This window comes from Hylobates moloch, unplaced genomic scaffold (genome assembly GCF_009828535.3).
Source record: "Hylobates moloch isolate HMO894 unplaced genomic scaffold, HMol_V3 SCAFFOLD_18, whole genome shotgun sequence".
NCBI classification, from domain to species: domain Eukaryota; kingdom Metazoa; phylum Chordata; class Mammalia; order Primates; family Hylobatidae; genus Hylobates; species Hylobates moloch.
Window position 1 is genome coordinate 7,809,855 of NW_026652293.1, and position 26,966 is coordinate 7,836,820.

Genomic DNA, 26,966 nt, shown 5'->3' on the forward strand with positions numbered 1-26,966 from the left:
GTGTGTGTGTGTGTGTGTGTGTGTGTGTGTATACAGGTACTGGGATAAGGGCAAAGCATGAGGACCAGAACCTCTTCCTACCAGGCTGGTGGTAGGACTGAATCTTCTACCCATGTGTATCTAAAACCTCAATGAAAACAAAAGGGCCCCTTTACTGGGTGGCTTCCGGCAGCAGAAGCAGAAGTTTCTAAAGCCAACCAGAGGCTCTTTATGGTGCCCACAAATGGGGCATGTTACCCTCCAGGCCCCCTGACCCACAGCTCCCATCCTCATCACCATGGGCCAGGGTTCCTATAAATGAAATTCTTGAAGGGCCCAAATCCAGTCAGCTCTGGAGCCTAGCTTTTCCATTCCACTCCACCCCCTCCACCCACACAGCTGAGGTCACCCGGCCCAGCCTCTTTTGCAACTTTCCCAAGTCTGTGCACGAGAGGCAGAGGAGGAAAACTCAAAGGGAAGTGGCGTGGCTTCAACAGACTTTCTTTTGCCTGTCTTTGTCCCAAAGCCTTTTCCCTGGCCCTGCTGAGACCATCGCTCTAAGAAGAGACCACCAGACTGAGAGAGGACTCCCAGCTGCCCTCAGAGCAGAGGCCGAGTGCTGCACAGCCACAGCTGTAAGTGCCCCGGGAGCTTGTCTCAGTGCTTCTGTCTGACCTCGCAGCCCTGGGAGTTATTTGGGTATTTGGGTGGAGGAGTGGAGGCAGGGAATGCAAAAATGAGATTTCCAATCTGGCAGCTGCAGAGTTTAGATCCAGCCCAAAGACCCCACCCTGGAGAAACTCCCAGGGTGTGGCAGCAAGAAAGGACTTCCCTGCCTGTGCGAAGAGCCGGGGCCCAGCTCGGAGACCCACAAAGGCCATCAGTCCCAGGACGCAGCTGCTGGCCGAGTCAGAAGAGGGTGGCGCTGCTGCCTCAAACCTGCAGGACCTGCCAGAAACTAGAGCCCTGCGTGAGGGCAAAACCCTGCTGTCACCCAGAGTCCCCTTGTGACATTGACAGAGTTCCTTCTGGGATGAAATTGTGTCGGCCCAAGGATCTCATCAGGGGAAGCTTGGCCCCTGGAGTAGGAAATTATCATTCCTGTTCTAAATCATAAATATTTCTCCTTGCCCAGTGCTGCAATGCCAGGGGAGCCAATGAATAGAGTCAGACGGATCTGGGTTCTATATCCAGTTCTTGACCCAGGTATCCATTGGGCTTCAGTGGCATTTTGTAAACTGCAAGTGCTCTATAATTATTAGGTATTATGTATTAATACAAATAATTTATTTGGGCTTACAGATCAATCTCCCACCGCGAAAGTCCCACGGAGATAGTAACTTGTCTGTATCTTTAGATCTGCACAGTGCTGGGGCTTAGTAAGCATGCCTGTGCCAGACAGATGAACAGATGGATGGATGAGTGGATGGATAGCTGTTCATGGAAACCTCTAGAATCCCAGCATTGGTCAGGCTCTTTAGTGGGATACAGAGAGGTGTGAGGCACAGCCCTGCCCTCCAGGCATGGACAGTCTACTCGAGGAGACAAGACCCTCAAATAACCTAAAGAACGAGAGCACCGAGCCACCTGAAACCAGGGCTGTAGGTGCACTTCCCACAGGGAGCAGGTCTAGACCTGCTAGGGTTGAGGTGGGTAAGGCGGAATTATGAGCATTTCTGGGAGGCAACAAAGCCTTGTGCTCTCTACATAGCCTCTTTTCACAGACAAACTTTGCTTCCAAGATTGTAGGTCCCATTATTTTTTAGGGTGGATATATTTGTCCTTTTCCAAGGTGTGGGATCGGGAGGGGAGGTGCTGAAAGTGGACAAGAGCCTGGTAAGATAGTACTATGTGGGCGGGAGACTCTGTCTGCTTCAGAATCCTCACCTGCCCCTGCTCACTCATCTCCTGTCAGCAGAAGTGATACCCCACCCAACACAGATGCGACAGAAGATTGTGCCTGGTTTCAGGTTGGAGCCAGCGGGGTAGGGAGAGAAAGGAAGTGAGAAGTGAGAGCAAAGGGGGTTCCAGCGTTCTTGGAGGGCTGGTCCCAGACCCTGGGGCTTGGCAACAACTCAGTCCTTCTTACTCCACAGGAGCTGAGCTACCCTGTAGCTTTGGCAAATGGGCAGGACCAGGACTCCAGGCTTAGAAGTGCTGCCAGGCAAGAAGGGGAAAGAGTTGGGGACCTCTCGTGGGGAGTGAGTCACCGCAAGTTCTGCTCTGTGTGGACTGGGGCTGGCCGAAGGCAGAGTCCTGCATTTCAATCCTGCTTTTCACTGTTACTTAACAGTAAAGGATGACTCAGCCTGGCCTCTAGGAGGATTCGTTGGTTTGAAGCATCTGAGTCAGCTGAGTGGGTGGAATGAGGCTTAAAAAGATGGCTATTGCCAAAGCCCAGCAGAGATGACATGGAAAGGGACTCCAACCACTGAGATCTGCATGCACCTCCTAGGCGAGCCAGCCTGTGTCACCCCACAAGCCGCCCCTACCTCCCACAGACCTGGTGCCAGTCACTCTCTTGTTGCTCCTAGTGACGCTGGGCCCAAGGACTGGGCTCTTATAAAATAGCAGCCTCAGCAAACTCCTGCCCTTCTAGGATGGGGTAGGGGAACCTGCAGTGGCAGCACACCCTGAGTGAGCATCCAAGGGGAAGGAACCAGGGAGGGGGTGGGATGCGGGAGCCCAAAGTTAAGGCCGAGGTAACTTACAAGGATCTTGAGCACCTTTTCTGTGGCCCTCAGGAGAGATACTCCTAGGAGCAGGAAGCAGCTCCATGGGGCAGGTCTAGCTCTACCTTTCGTGGATGTGGAAGAGATAACTCAAGCACAGGGTGGTGCTTGGCATAAATGAGCTTTGAGGTCCTTGCAGGAGTGTGCTGGAGCAGGCTCCACGCTGATAGCTTGAAGTCAGCCATGGTAGAAGTGTTTACACCACAGGAAGTGGCAAGCATGACCTACCAGGGCCCTGGCCTCTAGACTCACCCCCTCTCCCAGTTGGTAAACAATTATCTGGATCCTTCCCAACTTGGAGACCGTGCTGTGCTATAAGATCATGACACATGTCACCTGCAGAGGAAGCCACAGCCACGAGTGATGTCCATTTTACCCATGAGGGAACAGATGCCCCAAGGTTCAGTAACCCACCCAAGGTCACAAATATGTGGAGCCAGAATGAGAATTCTGAGTCCCAAAATGATCACTCCATGGCACCAGACATCCTCACTCTCTTGCTCATGGAAGTAATTTGTCTTATCTGAAAGTCACGCTCAAATTACTTTGGGCTGCCATCCACACATCTTTTTAAAGAAATGTTAAGTGATTATTTGATATTCTTAAATTACAAAACAACTTAGCCTTGTGTAACAAATTTTAAAACAAAACATATATAACATAAGATGATAGCGCTTAGCCTCTAATCTACCTTTCCCATCTCTCTTATGAATCATTTAGTGTATATCTCTCCTTAGCTTTCTGTATCACACTATATAAAACGTTCAGTGATTTTCTTTTTTCTTACTTAAAGGCATCATGTATAGCTTCCCATGTCATTATTTCATCTTTTTAAAACTGCCCTTGGCCAGGCGTGATGGCTCACACATGTAATGCCAACATTTTGAGAGGCCGAGGAGGGAGGATCACTTGAAGCGAGGAGTTTGATACCAACCGGGGCTACAAAGCATGATCCCATCTCTACAAAAAATGAAAAATAAAAAATCAGCCAGGCATAGTGGCATACACCTGTAGTCCCAGCTACTTGGGAGGTTGAGGGGGGAAGACCACTTTAGCCCAGGAATTTGAGGTGGCAGGGAGCTATGATCATGCCACTGCACTCCAGCCTGGGCAAAAGAATGAGGCCCTGTCTCTAAATAGACAGATAAATAAATAAATAATAAAACAGCCAATTGTTCCAGAGTATTAATGGATCAGAATTGATGTAAAGAGTCTCATATTGATGGACAGTTAGATTACAGCAGTGCTTTACCAATCATCTGTACAAATATGTGTCTGAGCATATGCATGAGTATTTCTGTAGGACAGATTCCTAGAATGAGAACCTAGGCTGTGCGTGTATTAAGTTTTTTTTTTTTTTTTTTTTGAGACAGAGTCTCGTTGTCGCACAGGCTGGAGTGCAGCGGCGCGATCTCGGCTCACTGTAGTCTCCGCCCCCCGAGGTTCACGCCATTCTCCTGCCTCAGCCTCCCGAGTAGCTGGGACTACAGGCGCCCGCCATCTCGCCCGGCTAATTTTTTGTATTTTCAGTAGAGACGGGGTTTCACTGTGTTAGCCAGTATGGTCTTGATCTCCTGACCTCATGATCCGCCCGCCTCAGCCTCCCAAAGTGCTGGGATTACAGGCATGAGCCACCGCGCCTGGCCGCATGTATTAAGTTTTGATATTGTCCAATTGCCTTCCAAAAAGACTGTGCTAATTCACACTCTATCAACAATATACAAGAGTGTTTCCCTAACACACTTGCCAACCCTAAATATTGTTGTCAATCTTTTTAAAAATTTGAGAATGGCATGAACCCGGGAGGCGGAGCTTGCAGTGAGCAGAGATCGCGCCACTGCACTCCAGCCTGGGTGACAGAGCGAGACTCCGTCTCAAAAAAAACAAAACAAAACAAAAAAATTTGCCACTCTACTGGGTGAAAATAAACGGTATTTTGAAATGTCAATTTCCTTGATAGTAAGGTTGAGTATCTTTTCAAAGCTTACTAATTCTTTATAAGATTTCAGTTGGTAACTTGTTCACGTTCTTTGCCCATTTTTGATAGGTGTGTTGCCTTTTATTATCTGTATGAGTGCCTTACACATTGTGCATAGCGACCTACTGTTGTTTGTCTCACACACACCTTCTATCTTCCTCGTCCTGCCCCAGCATTCCCTTCCTAAGCACACCGCTGGCCTCCCTGCATCAAACCCTCACCCAACCAGCCTCTGAGCTCTCTAACAGGGGCACTATGGAGCAGGGCATGTGAGTCTCATTCTAGTTTTACAGACAGTAGAACCCGGTAGTTAAGAGAGCCGGCTCTGGGGTTAGGCCTGGACTCGAATCCCAGCTTCAAACCCTGCTCTAACACGTGCAGGCTTTCTGTCTTTAAGGCTGAACTGCTTAACTGCTCTAAACATCTGTTTCTTCAATGGTAAAACAGATAATAATAGTATCAATCTCACAGGCTATCTTTGTGTGCAATAAAATAGCTAACATTTCTTGAGTCCTTAATTTGTGCCAGTAAATGTATCACAATATCCTATGAATATTGTATTCTGTCTGTTCAATGTATTATAATAACGTATAATTCATTTACCCCTGACAATGCTATTGTGTATTTGTGTATTCACAAAGCCCTCAGCACAGTGCCCACCAAACAAATGTTAGCTTGTAATGTGAGATGTACTCCAGCCCTGCTGCATGGTCGTGTGACAGCGTGTGAAAGCATTGCCCTCTGCCTAGCATGCCGCGTCTCTGACCCTGTGGCCAGTCCTCACACACAGCTCCTGTTGGGCAGCTCCAGTTCTCTCCACCCGCACTGTATCTCTCTGCCACTTTGGCAGCCTTTGTCTGTCTCCTCCAACTCTCCTAGGGTTTTGTTGAAATTCACCAAATCTGAGCCCAATACCCTAGATTCCTGTGCACACAGATTCCATGGGTTCAAACTCTAGTGATTAGGAGGCATGACACAGGAAAGCCTTCTCAGCGTTTTTTGTTTGTTTGTTTGTTTGTTTGTTTGTTTGTTTGAGACCGAGTCTTGCTCTGTCACCCAAGCTGGAGTGCAGTGGCAAGATCTCGGCTCACTGCAACCTCCGCCTCCTGGGTTCAAGCGATTATCCTGCCTCAGCCTCCTAAGTAGCTGGGAATTACAGGTGTGTGCCAACAAGCCTGGCTCATTTTTTTGTATTTTTAATAGAGATGGGGTTTCACCATGTTGACCAGGCTTGACTCGAACTCCTGACCTCGTGATCCGCCCACCTTGGCCTCCCAAAGTGCTGGGATTACAGGCACCCGGCCTGCCTTCTCAGCCTTTGATTCAAACACTAGCTCTTCCATTTACTCCCTGTGCAGGCTTGGGTGAGTTGTGATTACTCAGCTTCTTGGAGCTTGGTTGTACTTGTCTCAGAGGGTGATAGTGAAGATGGCCTGCCCTCGGTAGAATACTTAGCACAGCCCACTGCGGGGACTCAGCCGGTGCTGCCTCTTCTCTCGCTTCTTCCTGCCTGCCTTTGGTTCTGACTCTCTTTCTAAGGCATCGTGTTGCTTTTTAAAGCTAAGTTAGCACGTTGTATCAATGCCTTTAGGAAACAGCTTCCCTTTGCTCCTAGGCCCCTTCCAAACTGATAACAAATACTTCGAGAGCCATGCTTTTTCAGGGGTTTCTGAACCATTTCTCCCTTGGCTGATTTCCCTTGTGGACAGCAGCATCCATTACAAAATGCCAGCCCAGGTTCAAGCCTTGAATTGCCACCTTCTACATGTTGGAATATAGGAAATGTTTGCTGAGTTAATGAATGAATGAACGAATGAGTCAGTGCCAGGATCTTTGTTCAGATATTTACAGCCCATCTTAATCTTGCTTCCTTTCCAGCCCTTCCTCCCTTTACACCTTTCACCTCACCCTTCCCTGAAGCAAATTGCTCACTTTCTCCATTCATCTGTTCCCAAGGCTTTGGTTATTTCATTCCCTCCCCAACCACATGCTTCATTTCTTCAGGACCTAATTCTGCTGAATTCGCAAGCACTTTCCCCGTGCCTCTCCTGGGGTACTGTGTATTTTCTCTCTGGTGTCATCACTTAGCCTCTGTCCTTTCTTCCTTGGTGACTCCGTGTGGTGGGTTCCTATTTGCTCCATCTCTGTGCCGTTCCAGTGTCTAGTGCAAGGCTTTGCATGCGGTAGGCATGTAGGCATTTGCTGCATGAATGCGTGGACCATCAAGAAGACCCATTGCTCACCATGCCAACCCAGCACTCCTGGGTTAGAGCAGAAGTTCCAGTGCCACCAACTCCAGCTCCTAGGACAAACAGCTCTGAGCAGAGCCTCAAATCACCTTCGGTCTATGATATGGTTTGGCTTTGTCCCCACCCAAAATCTCATCTTGAATTGTAATCTGAATTGTAATTCCCATGTGTTGGGGAAGAGACCTTGTGGGAGGTGATTAGATCATGGGAATGGTTCCCCCATGCTGTTCTTATAATAGTGAGTGAGTTCTCACAAGATCTGATGGTTTTGTAAGGGGCTTTTCCTCACTTTGCTCTACACTTCTCTCTTCTGCTGCCATGTAAAGAAGGATGTGTTTACTTCCCCTTCCACCATGACTGTAAGTTTCCTGAGGCCTCCCAAGCCATGCGGAACCAATTAAACCTCTTTCCTTCATAAATTACCCAGTCTCAGGCAGTTCTTTATAGCATGAGAACAGACGAATACAGTCCATGACATGGTTCATGAAGGGGACACTAACAATCCTGAATCTCTGGGGGCTTCTCGTTTTAACTTTGTGTCCCAAGCACAGCTCTCATGGCCAGTGAGGTCCAGCTCCAGCAGATAAAGCATTTTTCACCAAGAAGGCATCTTGAGTCTTTGGGGCTCAGCTGGCTCATTCTCCAGTTGGAAAGCCAAGACTCAGAGAGGGGAAGTAACTGGCCCAAGGTCACACAGTGGCAAAGTGAGAACCAGAACCAAGACCACAGGATGTCCTATTAACAGCTTTTTCCAAGTACCAGGGGAAATATAAGCTGGCCAACTTTTGACACCTTATCTGAGAAGAGTCAAGTCAAAGTTTACTCAGCATGCTTAGTGCATCCAAAGACAAAAGACCCAGGAGTCAGGGATAGTGGATATGCATATGTGCATATATGGGTGAAACAAAGGGCCAGTTAAGCATGTATCCTACAACAGTTTTGCTTTACCTTGTCAAACACACACACACACACACACACACACACACACGCATTTACATTTCTCTTATAGGAACAAGACATATTTATTGTAAAAAAAAAAAAAAGAATGTATTAAAAAGCATAGAGAAAAAAATTAAAATCATGTAATTTCCTACCAACCAGAATTAATAACTTACATTTTTTAATTGACAGATAAAAATTGTACACACTTACCATGTACAATATGTTGTTTTGAAATATGCATACATTGTGGAATGGCTAAATTGAGGTAATTAACATCTGCATTACCTCACATACTTATTTTTTAGTGGTGAAAACACTTAATATAAACTTTATTAGGAATTTTCAAGAATACAATACATTGTTGTTAACTGTAGTCACTATGCTGTATGATATATCCCTTGAATTTACTCCTAGCTAACTGAAATTTTTTATCCTCTGACTAACATCTCCCCAACTGCCCACCCAGCCTAGCCCCTGGTAACCACCATTCTACTCTCTACTTCAACGAATTCAATTTTTTTAGATTCCACGTATAAGTGAGATCATATGGTATTTGTCTCTTTGCCTGGGTTATTTCACTTAACATAAGGTCCTCCAGGTTTACCCACATTGTCATAAATTGTAAGTTTTTTTTAAAGCTGAACAGTATCCATTGGGTACATGTACCACATTTTCTTTACCCATTCATCCATTGATGGACACTTAGGTTGATTCCATATCTTGGCTACTGCGAACAATGCTGCAGTGAACATGGGAGTGTAGACATCTCTTCAACATACTGATTTCATTTCCTTTGTCTATATATCCTGTAGTGGAATTGCTGGAATTTTTAATGTATTTCTTTCCAAGCCTTTTTCTATACAAATGGGAACTCATTTAAGTGTTGGGGTGGTGTTGTGTGTACAGTTTACCATCTTCTATTTTCTTTTTTTTAATTATTATTATACTTTAAGTTCTAGGGTACATGTGCACAACGTGCAGATTTGTTACATACGTATACATGCATCATGTTGGTGTGCTGCACCCATTAACTCGTCATTTACATTAGGTTTATCTCCTAATGCTATCCCTCCCCCCTCCCCCCACCCCGTGACAGGCCCCAGTGTGTGATGTTCCCCTTCCTGTGTCCAAGTGTTCTCACTTTTCAATTCTGACCTATGAGTGAGAACATGCGGTATTTGGCTTTTTGTCCTTGTGATAGTTTGCTGAGAATGTACTATCTTCTGTTTTCTATTTAGATCCTAAGGGATCCTAGGTCATGAGCATTTTCCCATATTATTGTAATATTCTCAAAAACTCCATTTAATGACTGCTTAATAATTCATTGTGTGCTATGATTTAACCACTACTTTAGTGTTGGATGTTTATAAACAGTACAGTGAAGAACATTCTTGAACAAGAGTCTTTACCCACTTCGGATAATTTCTTTAGGACAAATTCCTAGAAGTGGAGGGCGGGAACATTTTTAAGGCTCTCAATACTTGCTGCCAATAGCTTTCCAGAAACATGTATTAATTACACCCCCGCCAGCTGCATTAGAGAGGAGCCTTTTGATTCTGCAGTTGCAGCAAGACCTCGGGCTGGGGGAGGAGCACCCTTCCATCCAAAGCCTCTAGGCAGTCCTGACAATGGACCCCTTGTCCTGCCCACCCCCATCTCTTCTTCCTGCACGCCCCTCCATCCCTGGCTCCAGGCTGGGCTGTCTGCAAGGCCTCTGTTCAATCCTGTCCTGCCTTCTTGGCACTCCAGGCTGCCTCCAAGAGCAGGGTTGGTAGAGCTGAGGGATGAGGGATTTGCCCGTCCTGGAGAGTCACCACCCTTCCAGTTTTGGGGAGGCCCCCAGGGAAAATGAGGGAGAAGATATATGAAGATTGCTGAATTATGTGACTCTTTTGGAGAACCCCACCCAGTCCTGGGCCCAGCGCAGTAACTTGCCCATTGAAAAGGGGAAAGCAGAGGCCACACTCAGCGACAATGGCCACAAGGAACACTGGCCAGCATGTGGATGACCTCTGTTTCCTTACAGGCTCTGAAGCCCCTCTATGAATCCCCGGAAGAAGGTGGACCTGAAACTCATTATCGTCGGAGCCATTGGGTAAGCCAAGCTCAGCTCTGGGAGTTGGGAAGCAGCCCCTCACCCAAGGACAGTGAGACCTCCTGGTGTGTTCCCACCTCCCCTAGGTCCCTTTCTGATTCAGGGTGACACCAGCAAGTGTATGCCATCCCCAAAAAAGAAGCTTAGTTGGGAGAAAGAAGCTGCATGTAAACAGATGGTTTCTAGCCCTAGATCTGCAGTGACTCTGCAGTAACCAGCTGTGGGAATTAGGCAAGCCATTTAGCATCTATCTGTCCTCCCATGTCCTACACACACAGAAAAAACCTGAACACCACTGTAAGATATTCCACTGTCTCGACTACTCTGCTCACTTTGACTGGCTTCTACGTCTAGAAACCTTTTCCTACTCCCTTGCTATTCAAAGTGTGGTCCATGGACCACAGAAATTTGAAATTCAGAATCTCAGGGAGAGACAGTGGCAAGAGGGGCCTGGGAAGATTCTGAGAATGGTATGGAAGCATGTGCATGTGTGTTTGCATGTGTGTGTTCACATGTGTCTGGAATTTTCCTCAGTGTGGGAAAGACCTCCCTCCTTCACCAATATGTGCACAAGACGTTTTACGAGGAATACCAGACCACACTGGGGGCCAGCATCCTCTCCAAGATTATCATATTGGGTGACACAACTTTGAAGCTACAGGTGAGCAGCCCTCCTTTTCCCTCTTCAACATACATATACTGAAAATCCCCCCGACGCCCTGACAGCCACTCATGTAGCAATGTGCACCAGAGCTAGAACGGTCTAGAGCAGAGATGGGCAAACTTCAGCTCATGGGCCAAATCTGGTCCACCTCCTATTTTTGTAAATAAGACTTCACTGGGGCACAGCCATATCCATTGGTTAACTTGACAAGTTATGCCCTACAATGGCAGAGTTGAGTAATAATTGGCATATAGAGACAGGATGACCTGCAAAGCCTAAAATATTTACTATCTGCTATTTATAGAAAAAAAAATGCTGATGCCTGATCTAGAAGGAAGGACATTAATCCAGGAGTTGAGAGACCTCATGCCTAGTCTCAGGTTCTCTGGAAAACTTGGCAGGTGATCTTAGGCAAGACATTCCCAAGGTCCAAATTTCCAAATCTGTCAGATGGGAATAACAATTGCCACCTTGATGACCCAGAGGGAAAATGAGAGCTCAGGTGTGAAATTACTCTCAGGATGTTAAATGTTACTGCAAAGGTGTTGGAGTGTATGTGGGTGGGAGGGTTCTTCTGTGTGAAAAAACCATACGCACCTGTACCAGGCCTTGCTGCTCCCTACCCAGCAAAAGAAGCCTTGACATGATGTAACCCAGCTGGGCCTCCTTCCAGCCACTCATCACAGCCCCGTGGGGCGGCTGCTTTCCCCTCCAGATCTGGGACACGGGCGGTCAGGAGCGGTTCCGCTCTATGGTGTCCACGTTCTACAAAGGCTCTGATGGCTGCATCCTAGCTTTTGATGTCACCGACCTGGAGTCTTTTGAAGCCCTGGATATCTGGCGGGGTGATGTCCTGGCCAAGATTGTCCCCATGGAGCAGTCCTACCCCATGGTGTTGTTGGGGAACAAGATCGATCTGGCAGACCGGAAGGTACTGTTCATTCATTTATTCATTCAACAAACATTATATGAGCACCCACTATGTGCCAGGCACAGTGTTAGGTCCCACACGTACAGAGCTGAATCAGGCATAGTCCTTACTTCAGGAATTTCACAGTCTAGTAGTGGATACAGACATTTTAAAAGATAATTGTAAAATAAAATGATTATGATACAATATGGTAAATGAAATAACAGAGATACATCTTGGGTATTTAGGGACCACAATAAAGGGGCATCTACCCAGGCTTAGAATATAGGACAGGTTTCCTGGAACAGTTGGGTTCTGGGCTGAATAAACGGCATGATATAAGCTGAGAAATGAAGGCAATTTTGTCCAGAGACAGGGAACGGAGGAGTTAATGCATCAGATGTAGGCAGGAGGCAGGTCTCAGTGGAATTTGAATTAATTTGTAGCACAGGCTTTCTGCCTAGGGTCAAGTTGGAGGTCTGCAGTTATAAATTCTTGGGTATACAAGTTTTCTGGGGAAGAAATAATTTTTTTATTAGCTTAAGCATATTCCAGACCATCGGGTTAACCGCTTGACAGCTGGTCTGCTCCGTGACTACAGTGACCCCACTTGTGTAGGTGTTTACCATTACAGGGCATTGAGAAGACAGCACTTTTAATCCTTGCCTACTAATGAGGAAAGAATATGGCAGACTGAATTTGTAAAAGATGCTCTTGGGCCAAAAGTCCAGATGCCACCAAAAAGAGCTGTTTAAACTGTTTCTCTTTTTAGTGTTTCAAATAGAGAAAAGTAATGGGGAACTGGATCATCTGAACTGCATTTTCACAATGGTTCAAATAGAGAAAAGCAATGGACATGAGGCATCATTTGGCATGATGAATTGTGTTTATGGATGGAGAAAGGGAGGGAGGGATGGTGCTTCCAACTGAGCTACCATCTACAGAAGGGAGAACCTCTGGTTCATAGAGAAAGAAACATTTTTGGTTTGGACATGCTGAGTTTGAGGAGCTTGTACAACTAGTTGGAAATGACCAGCAGGCTTTGGAATGCATAAGAATGAAATTTCAAAGAAGTCTGTGCTGGAAATAGAGATCTAGGAGTCATCGGTTCTGTGGTCACTTCAGGTTGTAAACTCCATGTCAATTCTCTAATTGCAAATATCTAGCTTCAGATAATAAGTAAAGTCCTAAGTTCATTCAAAGGCAAGGTGTCTCCATTTTTTCCCCCACTGGGACCAGCTGTGGGTGAGAACCTTGTGGTCTAAGAGAAGGAATAGGTCCTTAGAATCTCATGGCCAACCTTGATGTTCACACTTCCTCCTCTTATCTGGGATAGTAATTCCGATTTCAGACCCTGTCAGGAGTGAAGCAGGAAGAGGGAGAAGAGGTCAGGAGAGCACGGCAATTCCAATTTGACTGGTACTATCATAAGATAGTCTTGGTCGGCGCAGTGGCTCACGCCTGTGATCCCAACACTTTGGGAGGCCGAGGCGGGCGAATCATGAGGTCTGGAATTCGATGCCAGACTGGCCAACATGGTGAAACCCCATCTCTACTAAAAATACAAAAGATTAGCTGGGCGTGCTGGTGGGCGCCTGTAATCCCAGCTACTCGGGAGGCTGAGACAGGAGAATCACTGGAACCCTGGAGGCAGAGGTAGCAGTGAGCCTGGGTAACAATGTGAGACTTCGTCTCAAAAAAAAAAAAAAAAAAAGACAGTCTTGCACTCTCTGGCCTGACAGGTGTTGCAAGCTCTTTCTTCTGTGGGTCACTCCTCTGTGTCCTTCAGAAACCTCTACTGGGAACATTTCGCTGTACCTCCCATGACAAGGGTCTTGCATTCTCCTCCTCAAACCCTAGCTTTCAGCATCCCCACCCCATGGGGGTCACCTTTTCCTCCAAGCAGTCTCTAAGTGGGATTTAGCTGGCCCCAGCCTCTTGCTCTTGCTCTCTCTCTCTCTCTCTGTTGAATCCACATGTCCTTCACAAGGCACACTCATGCATTCTGGCTCCACTGGGGGGCAAGGGTAGCTGGTGCCTGGTGCAGCCTCTTCTCTCTCTGCCCTGTTGCCTGTTGCCTCAGATACCTCAGGTGTGTGTCAGACACCAGTCCACCATATCCACCCAACTCCAGCGGTTGTACATTAACGACTCTCCTCAACATCATCTTTCAGCTAGAGGTGAGTTTTTACCTGTTCCTCCTCTTGGGAGAGGCAAGGGTAGTTGTACCCACAACACAACTGTCTCCAAGAAAATCCCTCCTAATCCTCATTTTCAAGCCCTTTATATCCGTGCTGTGGGATTTAGAGTCATCCAAGAGAGTCTTGGTCATGAGCCTTTGGGAATATGTACCCAGAGTGGACTGTCTCCACCTGCTTTATATCTGACATCTGTCCAGTTGTTGTGCCTCTGCCAAAGCTTTCATTTTAAGTTCCATCTTGTTTCATGTCTGTAGGGTGTGAGGAGGGAAGCTGGGGGAGTTCAAGACCAAGAGTCAGTGAAATAAGTGGTGCCATCTTCTATTGAGAGGGAGGAAACCAATACAAGGCTTAAGAACCATGAGGAAGCTTTGCCAGTTACTCTTGGGAGAAGTGGGAGGAGGAGCTACTTGGGGACAAGGACAAGATCTGATGGGTGACACCAAGGACTCCAATGAAGGAGGAGACTGTGAGTTTGAGGTGGGGTCTGTATAGGGTACAAGCCAGGAGCAAGGAACGTGGACTAGGGCTTTTCTAACCAAGAGAAGATGAACGACAGAGCTGTGAGGGCACCGAGAAACCATGAAGGAAAGAAGAGGGACCAGGGAAGGCAGAAGGGCTAGGGCTGGGGTGGCGGAGGCTGGGGAGCAGGGCAGCAGGAGGAAGGGCCTGCGGGGGTTGAGGGAAAGGAGATAGGGCACAGGAGACCAGGTTTCTTATTTTACAGAGGCCCTGAGAGGAAGAGGCTGACATGGAGAGACTGTGGGCAGCAAGGGATTTCTGAGGCTACCATGAGAGGTGGCGGCTGCGTGTTGAGGGGTTAGGAGGCCTCACCAGATGGCAAGTGTTTAGTGAATGAGGGGCACCTGGCAGGGTGAGGAGGGCAGGTGGTGACTTGCAGGAGTAGAGGGGGTCCAATCCAAGCCTCAGGGTGGGCGAGCTTTTGTGTGCAGAGAGAGGAAGAACAAAGGTTTGAAAGAGGCAGTGAAGCACCAGGCAAGCCAGCCCCTCTGTGGGATCTGTGGTGAGTAAAGTTTGCAAATAGCCCCAGTGGGGAGGGCAAGAGGGGGCGCTGGGGAAGCATGACTCTAGGAAAAGCGAGGGTTCAAGCAGACAGGGAGGTCCCTGGAGAGGATGGAGGAGGGGTGAGGAGAGGATGGAGGAGAGGGGAGCCTGTCTCTCAACAAGGTAGGCCCGGAGAAGGGGTTTGTAGGGAGGTAGAATAGGATAGGGGAGGGGAGGAGGCACTGAGCGACAGTGACATCAGGACAGGACGCGGAGAGGACGAGGTGGGTGGGAGAGAGCAGAAGGACTTTAATTCTGAGACCTGGGATTATAAAGCCCCAAGAGGAGAGGCTGGGAAGTGCCGGCCCTCAAATGTCCTTACTCTGCACAGACCTAGCAAGGGCTCTGCCTGCCCCTGGTCGAGTGTGGACGTGGAGAAGGGGAGTCAAGAGGTACGTTCTTGAGGCGCCTTCTCCTCGGAGCCCCGTCCCGCAGATGTGGGCTCACAGCCGCCCACCTGGTCCATGTGCCTCCGCGGCCCGGACCGGTTCCCTCCTCTGCGGGGTGGAGACCAGAACACAGACTTCCTGAGACTGAGTAATAATAGGAAGGATGTGATTTCCATAATGGAAATAATGGAACAAGGAAATGATCCTCCTTATTATTATCTCCAAGGGACAGCTGGGAAAATACAGCAGCTTCTCCTACCTAATAAGAAGAAAATGAGTATTTAAAAATGTACTGCAGCTTGGCCCAGTGGCTCATGCCTGTAATCCCAACACTTTGGGAAACCAAAGTGGGGGAGATAGCTTGAGCCCAGGAGTTCGAGACCATCCTGGGCAACATGTCGAGACACCATCTCTAAAAAAAAAAAAAAAAAAAAAAAAAGTTTTTAATTAGCCAGGTGTGGTGGCACACCTGTAGTCTGAGCTACTCGGAAGGCTGAGCTGGGAGGATCACTTGAACACGGGAGGGAGAGGCTGCAGTAAGCCAAGATCACACCACTGTGCTCCAGCCTGGGCGACAGAGCAAGACACTGAAAAAAAAAAACCCACACACACACACATACATACATCATATATACACACATACACATACATATATACACGCATACACATACATGTATACACACATATTTATAATATATATTGCTAGTTTAGGAAGGTGAGAAAGTTCTGAAGATGAACAGTGGGGAATGTACAATGTGCACACAATATGAATGTACCGAATGCCCGTGAACTGTATGCTTAAAAATGGTTACAATGAGCCAGGTACATTTTATCTTTAATCCCAGCGCTATGGGAGGCTGAGATGGGAGAATCGCTTGAGGTCAGGAGTTCAAGACCAACTTGGGCAGCATAGCGAGACCCCCATCTCTCCAAAAACAAAACAAAACAAAAATTTTTTTAAAAAGTGTTTAATTTAAAAATGGTAAATTTTATTAGGTATATTTACCACAATAAAACAGGCATATATAGCCAGAATAATTTTAAAGAAATTACTGATTTAGCTTAAAAAAAATCCCTGCTTCTTCTACAGAAGGTAATAGTGAAAAAAATAATTAATTAGAAAGAATAGCTTTGCTGGCATCTGTGCTACAAGGAATTTATTCACTGGGGCGTGAATCATTTGCTCTGTGCTCAGGTGGGTAATTTCTGAGTTACCAGTGATTCCGTAGACTTAAGATCATGTTTTCTAAAAATATCCTTTGTTATTCTTAGTGATGGTTTAATGGTTTAGTAATTAACATTAGTAATGCTAATTTTAGCACTTGCATAATCGATTATTTTAAATGCACATGAGATGGAAAAGCCTCATAAATAAAATGATGGCAACTGGACTAATTTTGTCAAATATTTGGCCTCCAATGAACAAGCAAAATTGTAACCAGAAAAGTGAAATGTCAATAGTATATTGCTGACCAAAAGCAACATGAATGCAAGTAATACTTTCAGAATTGTCATACTTCCCATGTCGCCAACTATCACACCCTGAGCTTATTTTCAGAGTCAGAGCCTAAGTTATAAATAACTTTCATTTTATAAATAAAAGATGAGACAATTTTTAAAATCATGAAACTGTCTCTGGGATTGGAAGAGAAAAGTGAAAAATACTGTCTGGGGAGCTTTCTTCCCAGGCCAGCTTTCTGAGGTTGGGGTGGGGAGGAGGGGGAGATATAAAAAGAATGTTAATATGCAACATAATCACAATGATATTTCGGAGTCTGTATGCAATCACTCCAAACCAAACAGAGAGCAGGGAAAAATGAGATTAAAAAGTCTGTCATAACCGGGCACTTGGGTAGAGCTGGTCATGGTAAGTCAGAGGAAAGGGTCAGCTGAGATCAGCTGGGACTTTTTATCCCAGTAAGACAGACATTCCCAGGACCTGCAGGAGCCACAGAGACAATTAAACAGGGGCAGTGTTTGATCTGCCTCAGCCTGCACTGTTCTGGGAGAGGGGTGGAATGGTCCTTTCTCCATGAGAAAGACCTTGGCTCCCCTAAATAAATTGAAATAATGATTATAAAGTGCCAGGCTCAGCAAATGCTCAATATGTGGTCATTTCCCCTTCCCCAAATAATTAGACATCAAACTCGGGGGTACCGATCGTCTTTGGAAGTAACCCAGAGGGCTTCCAGAGCATTTCCAAGCCAACATCACAAATTGAACGCCGTTTGCACTTGGGCGGAGATGTAGTCATTCAGCCTGTGCCTAGTGGCTCATGTGTGCCAGACCAAGAGCTGAGCTCCTGACCCTGGGCTCCCAGAGGGAGACAGAAAAGGACAGGCATGGTTCTAATGCAGTGCCCTGTAGAGGGCAGCTCAGATGCCAGGGGGAGCACTGAGCTGGGGCTACATCCAAGCTCTGCCTTCCCTCAGCTATGTGATCTGGGGCAAGTTGCTGAACCTCTCTGAACCTCAGTGTTTTTGTCTATAAAGTGGAACTGACAATGCCCATCTCACAGGGTTATGGAGAGGATGAGATGAGTTCATACATGATAAAGTGACTAACACAGTGCCTGGCCCATAGTAGGAGCTTATTAATTGTTCCTAGGACCCTGACCTGGGGAAGCAAGGTCAGCTGAGACCCGAGACTGCCCAGCAACAGGCCTCCTGAGTGTGAGCCTGCTTAGCTGGGTTGGAGAAGAAAGTCCTCCCTTCCTGCCCTTCCTAGTTGGTGTCTCTCATGTGCAGCTCTCCTTGAAGAGACTGACAAAGGAGGCAACAGTGGAAGACGCTCTTAGTTTAGGCCTTAGGAAGGCAGCAAAGTGCAGTGGGCTGTAATTCCGCCAGGCCTGTGTTCAAATCCTGCTTAGCCTCACATACTCTGGGCAAGTTCTTTTCCTCCAGGCCTCCATTTTTCATCTGTGAAATGGAGCTAACAGTTCCCACCTCCTACATTTATATGTAAAGTTATAGACACTTGGGAGGTTCTCAATAAATGGGAGTGGTGGTGGGCCTGGTGGAGATGGTGGGGATGTGATGGTGGCAATGGTGGTGATGGCGATGATGATAATACAGGAACCACGCCTATTTCTTTCCCTCATTCAGGTACCCCAGGAAGTAGCTCAAGGCTGGTGTAGAGAGAAAGATATTCCTTACTTTGAAGTCAGTGCCAAGAATGACATCAATGTGGTGCAAGCCTTTGAGATGCTGGCCAGTCGGGCTCTGTTGAGGGTGAGTGGCTGTGGTGGCAGGACCTGCTAAGACTGCCCCCTGGATTGGGGAGGGTCTCAGGAGCTTCCAGAGAAGAACATCCTGGGTACGGGCAGAGATGTGGGTGGGACAGGATTGCTCATCGTCTCAGTTAATTAGTTGTGGAATGGGTTCAACAGCACTCCAGTTCTGGAACCACAGAATGCCAGAGGTAGAAAGCTACCTTAGAGCATGCAGTCAGAGGTCTGTCAATCCAGCTAACTAACCAAATCCCTTGTGGAGTATCTAAAAACTCCAGTCCTGTACCTGAGCCCTGGAGATCCTAACTGAGGAAGGGTTTGAGAAGTGATGGTCTAGTCCAATCTTCATTGGTGGGAGGTGCCAGGCATTCACCCAAGTGAAATATCAAACCTGCACGAGTTGCTGACATCTCCCAATCAAAAAGATGAATAGACGTAGACCCCTAGGTACGAAGGTTCGGCAAGAATGTGTTGAGTGTGTGATAGGCACTGTACAGGCCTCAGGACCCTCTGTCTCAAGAGGCAGGCAGATAGGCCCCTAAGTGACTGCAATACAGTGTGGTCTGGTGGGGCAGGACTTGGGGGTAGGGCCTAGAGGAGGGGCGCACAGACAGCCCATGTTGCAGGGAAGGAGAGGGGGCAGGGAGGAGGCAGGGAGAGGGAAGAAGGGAGTGGGAGAAGGGAGCAGTTTAGGTTGATGGCCAGGTTTCCAGCTCGGCAAATGAAGGGACAATGGATTAGTGATTCCATGAGCCAAGCAAGACAGGGAACAAAGGAGAAAGCAGGGGCTTCATGAGAGAAAGGGGTAATGACGTCCATGTGAGCACATTGCATTCAAGGCTCCTGGAGACACCAGGTGGAAACATCTGAATTCTGCAAGGAGGTGGGGAAAACCGTGGAAGGCTGCCTGGAAGGAGTGGCGTGGTTTTAATGTCAGTCTGATGTGGAGTTTGGAAGCCCTGGGATTGGCATGGGGAGGGGCTCAGCTTGTGTCATCATTCTGCCACATCTCATCAACATGGACTTCTTAGGAGAGGGGAAAGGATCATCGCAGCAATGGTTCTGAATTGAGGAAATGGGCAAATGAGGGTAGGGGACTGGAAGCTTCCCTTATGTGGAAGCATCCGCCGCCCTCATGGGATGCCCTCTGCAGCTGCTATGGAAAGAAGTGTTCCAGGCCCCAGCGAGGGGTTGTCCCAGAGAGAAAGAGGCAGCAGCTACCTCTAGCGGCTGCTCAGGGAGCAGAGCCCAGCTAGGCATCCTCAGGCCTCAGAGCCCTGATCTTAGGGTTCCCCCGACCCTCACTGGCTCTTCTTCTGCTTCCCCTCCAGCCCTCACTGTCTCGGGAAAGGGAAAGCAGCAAGGTATCCATCTCTTAGTGCTTGGTCAGGAAGTGTGGCTTTATTACATGGGCGGTGTAGTTGGCTCCCGAAGCACAGGCGTGCCTGCTCTTGCTGTCCTCCTGGAGTGCTGAGGAATGCTGTTTGACCTTGGTGGTGATATTGATCAATAATCCTCCACAGGCACAGTACAGCGACTGCCAAATGCTTAGTCACCAGGAAGCATCCATCAGCCCACAGCCGGTGTCTGTGCATGCTTAGCACCTGTCCTATCTGGGGAAGGAGTATCCTTTATTCTTCAAATGATGTCCTTCCTACTATATTGTGGTTAAATCAGGTCCTTCTGACTGTGTCGCTGTTATGACGTGGTGCTGTTAGTAGACAGTGGCTTGTCTGCTTGCATTTTTTTTTATAACACCCTTTCTTGGCAAAAGAATAAATGGGTAGCAATCCCATGTCGGTCCCCCATGTTTATGGGGCATGTGCACTGATCAGAAGTCTGGAAGTCACAGGTGTGGTACCTGCGGTCAGACTGGCCTGGATTTGAATCCTGCCCTGGTTCTCTCAAGTGGACTCCTTGGCAAGACATACGACTATTCTGAGCTTCCATTTCCTCTCTATAAAATGAAAATAATTTGAGTCCATAAATATCCATTGAGTTGTCAGGCTAGAGCTGGAGATACAGCCCTCAGTGCACTTGAGGTCAGTAGAGTGAGACTGACCTGGAGTGACAGGAGTGCTATGGGGGATGTGATTAAGGTGACAAGGTGACTCCCAGGCAGCTGGTGGTGAGGATGAGGATGTCTGCTCAGAGAAGTGACATGTCAGAAGGTTTGGAAGGCAATTCACAGTTTGCAGGTGGAGATGGTAGGCCATGGTGGGTGTAAGCCAGAGGGGAAGAAGGGCAGAGAGAAGGCCAAGGCCAGAGACCCAGGCATGAGTTCCTGGGGCTTACAGGAGACACCTACTGTAGGTCATGTTGGCAAGAAGAAGAAACCTGGCGTGGAGGAATGTCAGAGCACGGGGACATAGTTAGTGAGGAAGCCAGCAAGGCCACCAAGGCCTGGTGCACCCCGACCAGGAGTTCAGATGCCACACCACAGGCCCACACCTTCCAGACGGCGCTGCTAGGCTGCCCAGGGTACTCAGGAGCTCACCCAGGACCTTGAAACCCAACAGGGCACAACTTTCTGCAGTGCCTTTGTTACTTAGAAATTTGAAGGAGAAACTTGTTCACATAAAAACAAACACACTGAACTAGAGCATAGAATGTAAAATTCACATCAGTTCTAAAGATGAAACAGAAGTTTACAAATATAGATTTTGAGGTCAAAGAAAAGTTTTCAGAGGCATTTCCTATAAGGAACTTCCCTTCCTTCCCAGGGAGATTGTGGGCTTATTTGCTCCAGCCCAGGGTGTTTTGAGAGGAGAATGTGGGAGGCGCTTCTATAATAAGAAGTGAGCCCCCAGCTGGGGTGGAAAGAGCTGGGCCTCTGAAGTCGGAACGATCTGGCTTTATACCTGGCTCTACCTCTCACTGTGTGTCCCTGAGCAAGTCATGCAGCCTCTCTAAGCCACCACTTCCCTAACTTTAAAGTACAAATAATAATATCTTCCCCATGAGGTAGGTTATTGTGAGGGTTAAATAAAATACTATTGTAGTGCAGAGAGGACATTACATGCTGTTTTAAAATGGAGCTGCGTCATAGGGTTTTCAGCAAGGGAGCTTCGTGCTGCTGAGAGGATGGGCTCCATGGGTGATGATGAAGAGGCTACTGCAATAGTCCAGGTGTGAGAGGATAGAGCTGGCAAGGTGAGGGTGAATTAAAGAGACTTTGGAGGTAGAAACATCAGGAGCTGATGATGATCAAATGCAGGGAGAAAGGAACGGGAGCAGTTTAGGCTGATGACCAGGTTTCTAGCTTGGCAAATGAAGGGACAATGGATTAGTGATTCCATGACAGGGAACAAGCAAGACAGGGAACAAAGGAGAAAGCAGGAGCTTCATGAGAGAAAGGGATAATGACGTCCATGTGAGCACATTGCATTCAAGGTTCCTCGAGACACCAGGTGGAAACGTCTGAGTTCTGCAAGTGAGCCTTGTAGTAAAGAGAGCAATATTTGAGGCACCTGCTGAGAGCAGAGTAGGTGTTCAGTAAACATACTGAAAGAGATCGGAGTAGGTGTTCAGTTAACATTGTGAAAGAAATCAGAGTAGGTTCAGTTAACATTGTGAAAGAAACCAGAGTAGGTGTTCAGCTAACATTCTGAAAGAAACCAGAGTAGGTGTTCAGTTAACATTGTGAAAGAAATCACAGTAGGCGTTCAGTTAACATTGTGAAAGAAATCAGAGTAGGTTCAGTTAACATTCTGAAAGAGACCAGAGTAGGTTTTCAGTTAACACTGTGAAAGAAACCAGAGTAGGTGTTCAGTTAACTATCTGAAAGAGACCAGAGTAGGCGTTCAGTTAACATTGTGAAAGAAATCAGAGTAGGTGTTCAGCTAACATTCTGAAAGAGAACACAGTAGGTGTTCAGTTAACATTCTGAAAGAGAACACAGTAGGTGTTCAGTTAACATTCTGAAAGGAAAGGTAGATTACTTAAGTAACCAATTTAGCCACATTCAAAGATTAGGGTATTTAGTTGTTCCAAAATATGACGAAGGATGCCCTAATAATTAAAGAAGAGATATCCACCAGCTTTGGAAGATATGGGGTGGTGAGGTTTTGCTCCAGAAAGTTAGCAATGCCGGCTGGGCATGGTGGCTCACACCTGTAATCCCAGCATTTTGGGATTACATCCGGTGAGGCAGATGGATTGTTTGAGCCCATGAGTTCAAGACCAGCCTGGGTGAAACCCCATCTCTACTAAAAATATAAAAAACTAGGTGGGCATGGTGGCACGTGCCAGTAGTCCCAGCTACTTGGGAGGCTAAGGTGGGAGGATCACCTGAGCCTGGGAAGTCAGGCCATGGTGAGCCATGATTGTGCCACTGCACTCCAGCCTGGGCCACAGGCGTGAGACCCAGTCAAAGAAAGGAAGAAAGGGGAAGGGGAAGTGGGGGAGGTGAAGAGGAAGGGGAAGAGGAAGGGAAGAGGGAAGGGAAAGAGAGGGAGAAGGAGGAGGGGGAGGAAAAGTTAGCAATATCATCCCTGCTGGGGCTTGTCAGGCCCAGCTCCAGTAGCATGAGATATCGCCTAGAGGCCCAGTTCTTTTGGGGTTAATTGGAAAAAGACAGAATCACCACATCCAGTGGAGGGAAGTGGCCGGGCTGGCAGCTGCTCAGTGAATCACAGCAGATTTACATGGTCCTCAGGATGCAGGACTTAAGGCAAGGCCACCAAGGTGGCCAGATTGGGGGAACAGAGACAGACTCCCACAGTCACACGCCCACTGAAATGCTGCAAGCATTGGAATAGCGTTGTATTACTTATACAGTTAGATTCACAAGTTGTCAAGAGGCCTGGGGCCTGGAGAACAGAATGACATAGAAACCTAATTATGGCCTGGAGGTTTTGCAGGAAATCTGAGGAACAAGATGCTGCCGTTGTCAAGTGAAAATGATGTCATTAACGGAAAGAGCTCAGCGGTGACTTGGACCCGGGGAGGGTGCAGATGTTATTAGGGCAACACTGGCATGAAAACCTCAGGCTTTCATGGGCAACAAATGAGGATGTTTCTCACACCTACCCCAGACGGCGCTCACTCTGCTAGTCCCAAGATCCTACCAGGGTGGGGGTGAGAGATGGGGGATCCCCAAGAAACCAACTCCGTGATGAAGGGCTGGACCCAGGTTCAGCACCACGAGCTCTGTGCCATCAGGGTACATTACTGCTCAGTCTGGGGGTGGCAGTGAGTGATGGGGTGTCAGAGGATCTTCTTATGTATTTGAGGGGACCACCATCATCAAGGTGCAGGAGGCAGGGGTGGACACCACCTCCTGAGGTCTAGGGTCATAAGCATTAAGGGTTTGGTGGATATTCACCAGCTGGGTGTCTGGCCTGAGCCTGGGAACTGCCGGGGAGATAAAATCAGAGACGAGGAGGTAGCACCCCTGTCCCTGGAAGTTGCCCCCTGAGAAGGACACTTGAGATGGACTGCCAGGGACAATTTTGTGTGATACACAGGAGGCTCTGCCCCTGCTCAGGTCCACACCAATGTAGCACAAACCCCTTCCACATAGAGTGAATGCTCATCACTCACCCCGAGTCCCACAGTACTGGCTGTGGGAGGAACATGACCGCGACTGAGCTCTGTGACTAGCGGAGGCCATAGCAGCATGAAGAGATGGGATTCCTTGAAGAAGAGAGCCTTCAGCCTGGGGAACCCATCTGCTTAAAGAAGGGCGCCATCCTCCATACCACCCCAAACCCTGAACTGGGGAGCGGGGGCAGGCTCTTGGTGAGAAGTGGAGCCAGCTGGAAAGGCAGAAGCTTGGCAGACTGAGAAGGGGCTTCCTCTGGACCGTTGTTGGGACAAGAGAGACTGGAGAAGCAAAAGGGCCCAGGAGAAACATTGAGTCCATTTTAGGGAGGGCTGCCTGGATGTGGCCAGGACAGAGGACCGACTGGGCTTTTCTAGGCATGAGTAGGGGAGGCTGGGAGGTGGACAGGATGAAAGGAGGTTGGGGTATTGGGATATATTTCTCCAGGAGAAATGAGGAGTGGCCATCACCTCTCTGCTTAAGCCCAAATGACACCTCAGCTGTCTCCTCTGGAGAATGGAAAGTTATAGGACATGGCTGGAGGTCAGGAGACTTGGGCCGCTAATTCAGACACTGACCTGCTCTGGGCTCCTGGGAAGAGGCTGGAGGGGAGACACAGGGAAGAAGGAGGGTGGGGAACTCCAGTGGCTTCCCTGTCTGGGCCTCAGTTTCCCAGAAGTATAATGGGGAGGAAACAAGAGCCCAGGCTCTGAGGCCCACTAAGAAATGAAGGGCGGGCGGTGCACTCTGTATCTCAGGACATGAATGCTGGCCTCTCTTTCCTTCCCCAGTACCAGAGCATCTTAGAGAATCACCTCACAGAATCCATCAAGCTCTCGCCAGACCAGTCAAAGAGCAGATGCTGCTGACCCCTGGACGCTTGCTCCGGATGCCCAGAAACAGAGCCTGCCCCGAGCCTGCTCACCCCAGGCTTGAGAACAGGTGACCATCCCCCTCCAGCCCCACTGCCTGCCCAAGCACAGCGCAGGGGGCCTAAGTTCTGCGGCAGAACCCTTGACCCCGGTGCTGGACCCAGAGTCAGAGGGCAGCCCCCGGCTCAGGCTGAGTATAGTGAGAGAGTCTGGATGAAGCCCGGAATGTCAGAGCCAAACCCTGGCCCTGCGGAAGTCACAGTTTCAGCAGTGGCTCCAGCTTTCCCCGCCCATCCACCCCTCAAACACTCCTGCTCCAGAATGCGCATCTCCGCAGACCGGCCACTGACTGGAGTCTGGTTACATCCTCCTGTGGACAGACCTTCCTCACCCGCTCGCACCTCACGCCCCTCAGCCACAAGCAAAGCTTTGGACAATGGCACAGTTCAGCCTCCTTCAATGAGCAGACTAAGGAGTAAAGGTCTGGACCCCACATGCCGGGCCTGCCTCAGCTCCTGGCAGAAGCTCTCGTGCCTGAGACCCCGTCTGCTCCCTCCAGGGTAGAGGACTGAGGGAGCACAGGAGAAGCCGCCAGGGACCGTGGCTCATTCCTCCTTGCTGGGTGCTCAGGCAACTCACATAAATCTCTGAGTCTCAATTTGTTTATCTGTCCGGTGGGGGTGAGATGTGCCTTGCCTGTATCACAGTGTGGTTTTGAGGACCAGAAGCTGTGCTTAAATCTAGTAGCTGTTGTCAATATGCATTTATTTACTTCTTTGACAAGTTTATTTTTGCGTATCTACTATGTACGATGCATTGAAGTCCAGTGACAAACAAAACAGACAGGGACTCTGCCCTCCTGGAACCGACATCTGGTGAGGGAGAGATGCAGACTCTAGACAGATATTTCCAAATAGCAGGTAAGTGCTATAAACAAAGGGAAACAGGGTAATGGGATAGAGTGACAGGGGCTGGGATGAGTTGCTATTTTAGACGAAGTGGTCCAGGAGGGCTTCCCTGAGGAGGTGGCATTTGGTCTGAGGGCTAGAGAATGGGAAGGCAGCTGTCACCTGAGAGCTGGAGAAAGAACATTCCAGGGAGAGGGAGCATCAAGGCTCAAGCCCCTGAGGCAGGAACAAGCTTGCCATTTTCCAGGAACAGTGAAAGGACATCCATTGACCTAAGACTCAAAGCTGCTGTCCCAAAGACAAAGCAAAGGGGACCCAGCTCCCTTGGGTGGTTCCTTGATGCTCTGCTGCCTGACCACCAGAGGGCAGCAGTGCTCCTTCTCTTCCAGGCTGAGCAGCAAGTGGATGCTCATGAATTCTTTAGGAGCTGAGGTTTTGTCCTTCAGATGCTCAAAGCTTGTTCACGGGGCACGGGGCATGTTGGAGGCATGTTCAGCCCTTTGGGATTTGTGAGGCAGAGAATTCCAATTTCTTAAGCCTAGTAAGAAATGAGCAAAAACTTCGATATACATGACTCAGGCAAGAAATCAGCATCTGTGGCAAATACTAGAATGAGATGCAAGAAAGCTCGCTGCAGGCAGTCTCCATCCCTGCAGATTCTAAGGCTGGAATCTTTTTCTTCTGGCTCCAGGCAGCACAGAAAGGGCCTAGCCTGGAAAGGGTAGACAAGATGTCCTCTCAGGGTCGTCAATGGCCAAGTCCACGCCCACCGCAGAATCTTTCTGTCTACCCAGAAGTATCCTTTCCTGAGTTCCAAGCCGAGCTGGGGATGTTAGCCTATGACTGTCATCTGATTTGGAAGGTACACCTAGGGATCGGGGGGAGATCAGCAGGGGAGTTTGGGAGCCACTTCTCCCCCCCACTTGGCTCTGGAGTGTGAACTGGCTCATTCTGGACACCAGCATGGAGCCAGCACAGGAACAGGGGGGCGGCCTAGAGCACACGCTCTTATCTGTGTCCTTCAGAGCTCCCGGGAAAAATGATGTGCCCTCATGGGAATGGCATTTTGCACATCACACAGGCTGTCCTGGGAGTCAGACAGACTGGATTGTCACATGCGGTGTGTATGCAGGGGCTTGTGCACTGCAGTGGACCTGTGGACCATTTCTAAAGGTGCACAACAAATAATAAATGTGTCCTTCTTTGTTTTT

At 48.3% G+C, this 26,966-nt stretch overlaps 2 protein-coding genes across 2 annotated transcripts in view; one reads left to right on the forward strand and one right to left on the reverse strand.

Moving 5' to 3' along the window:
- The window catches only part of RHEX (regulator of hemoglobinization and erythroid cell expansion), a 919,952-nt gene that overhangs the window by 69,548 nt on the left and 823,438 nt on the right, over positions 1 to 26,966 (reverse strand). The gene's annotated exons all lie outside the window — the stretch shown is intronic.
- RAB7B (RAB7B, member RAS oncogene family) lies at positions 455 to 26,966 on the forward strand. Its single transcript, XM_032136963.2, has 6 exons — positions 455 to 614; positions 9,907 to 9,975; positions 10,510 to 10,636; positions 11,355 to 11,570; positions 18,306 to 18,431; positions 24,767 to 26,966. The coding sequence occupies exons 2-6, from the start codon at positions 9,923 to 9,925 to the stop codon at positions 24,842 to 24,844; spliced, it is 600 nt and encodes a 199-aa protein (XP_031992854.1). The 5' UTR covers positions 455 to 614; positions 9,907 to 9,922; the 3' UTR covers positions 24,845 to 26,966.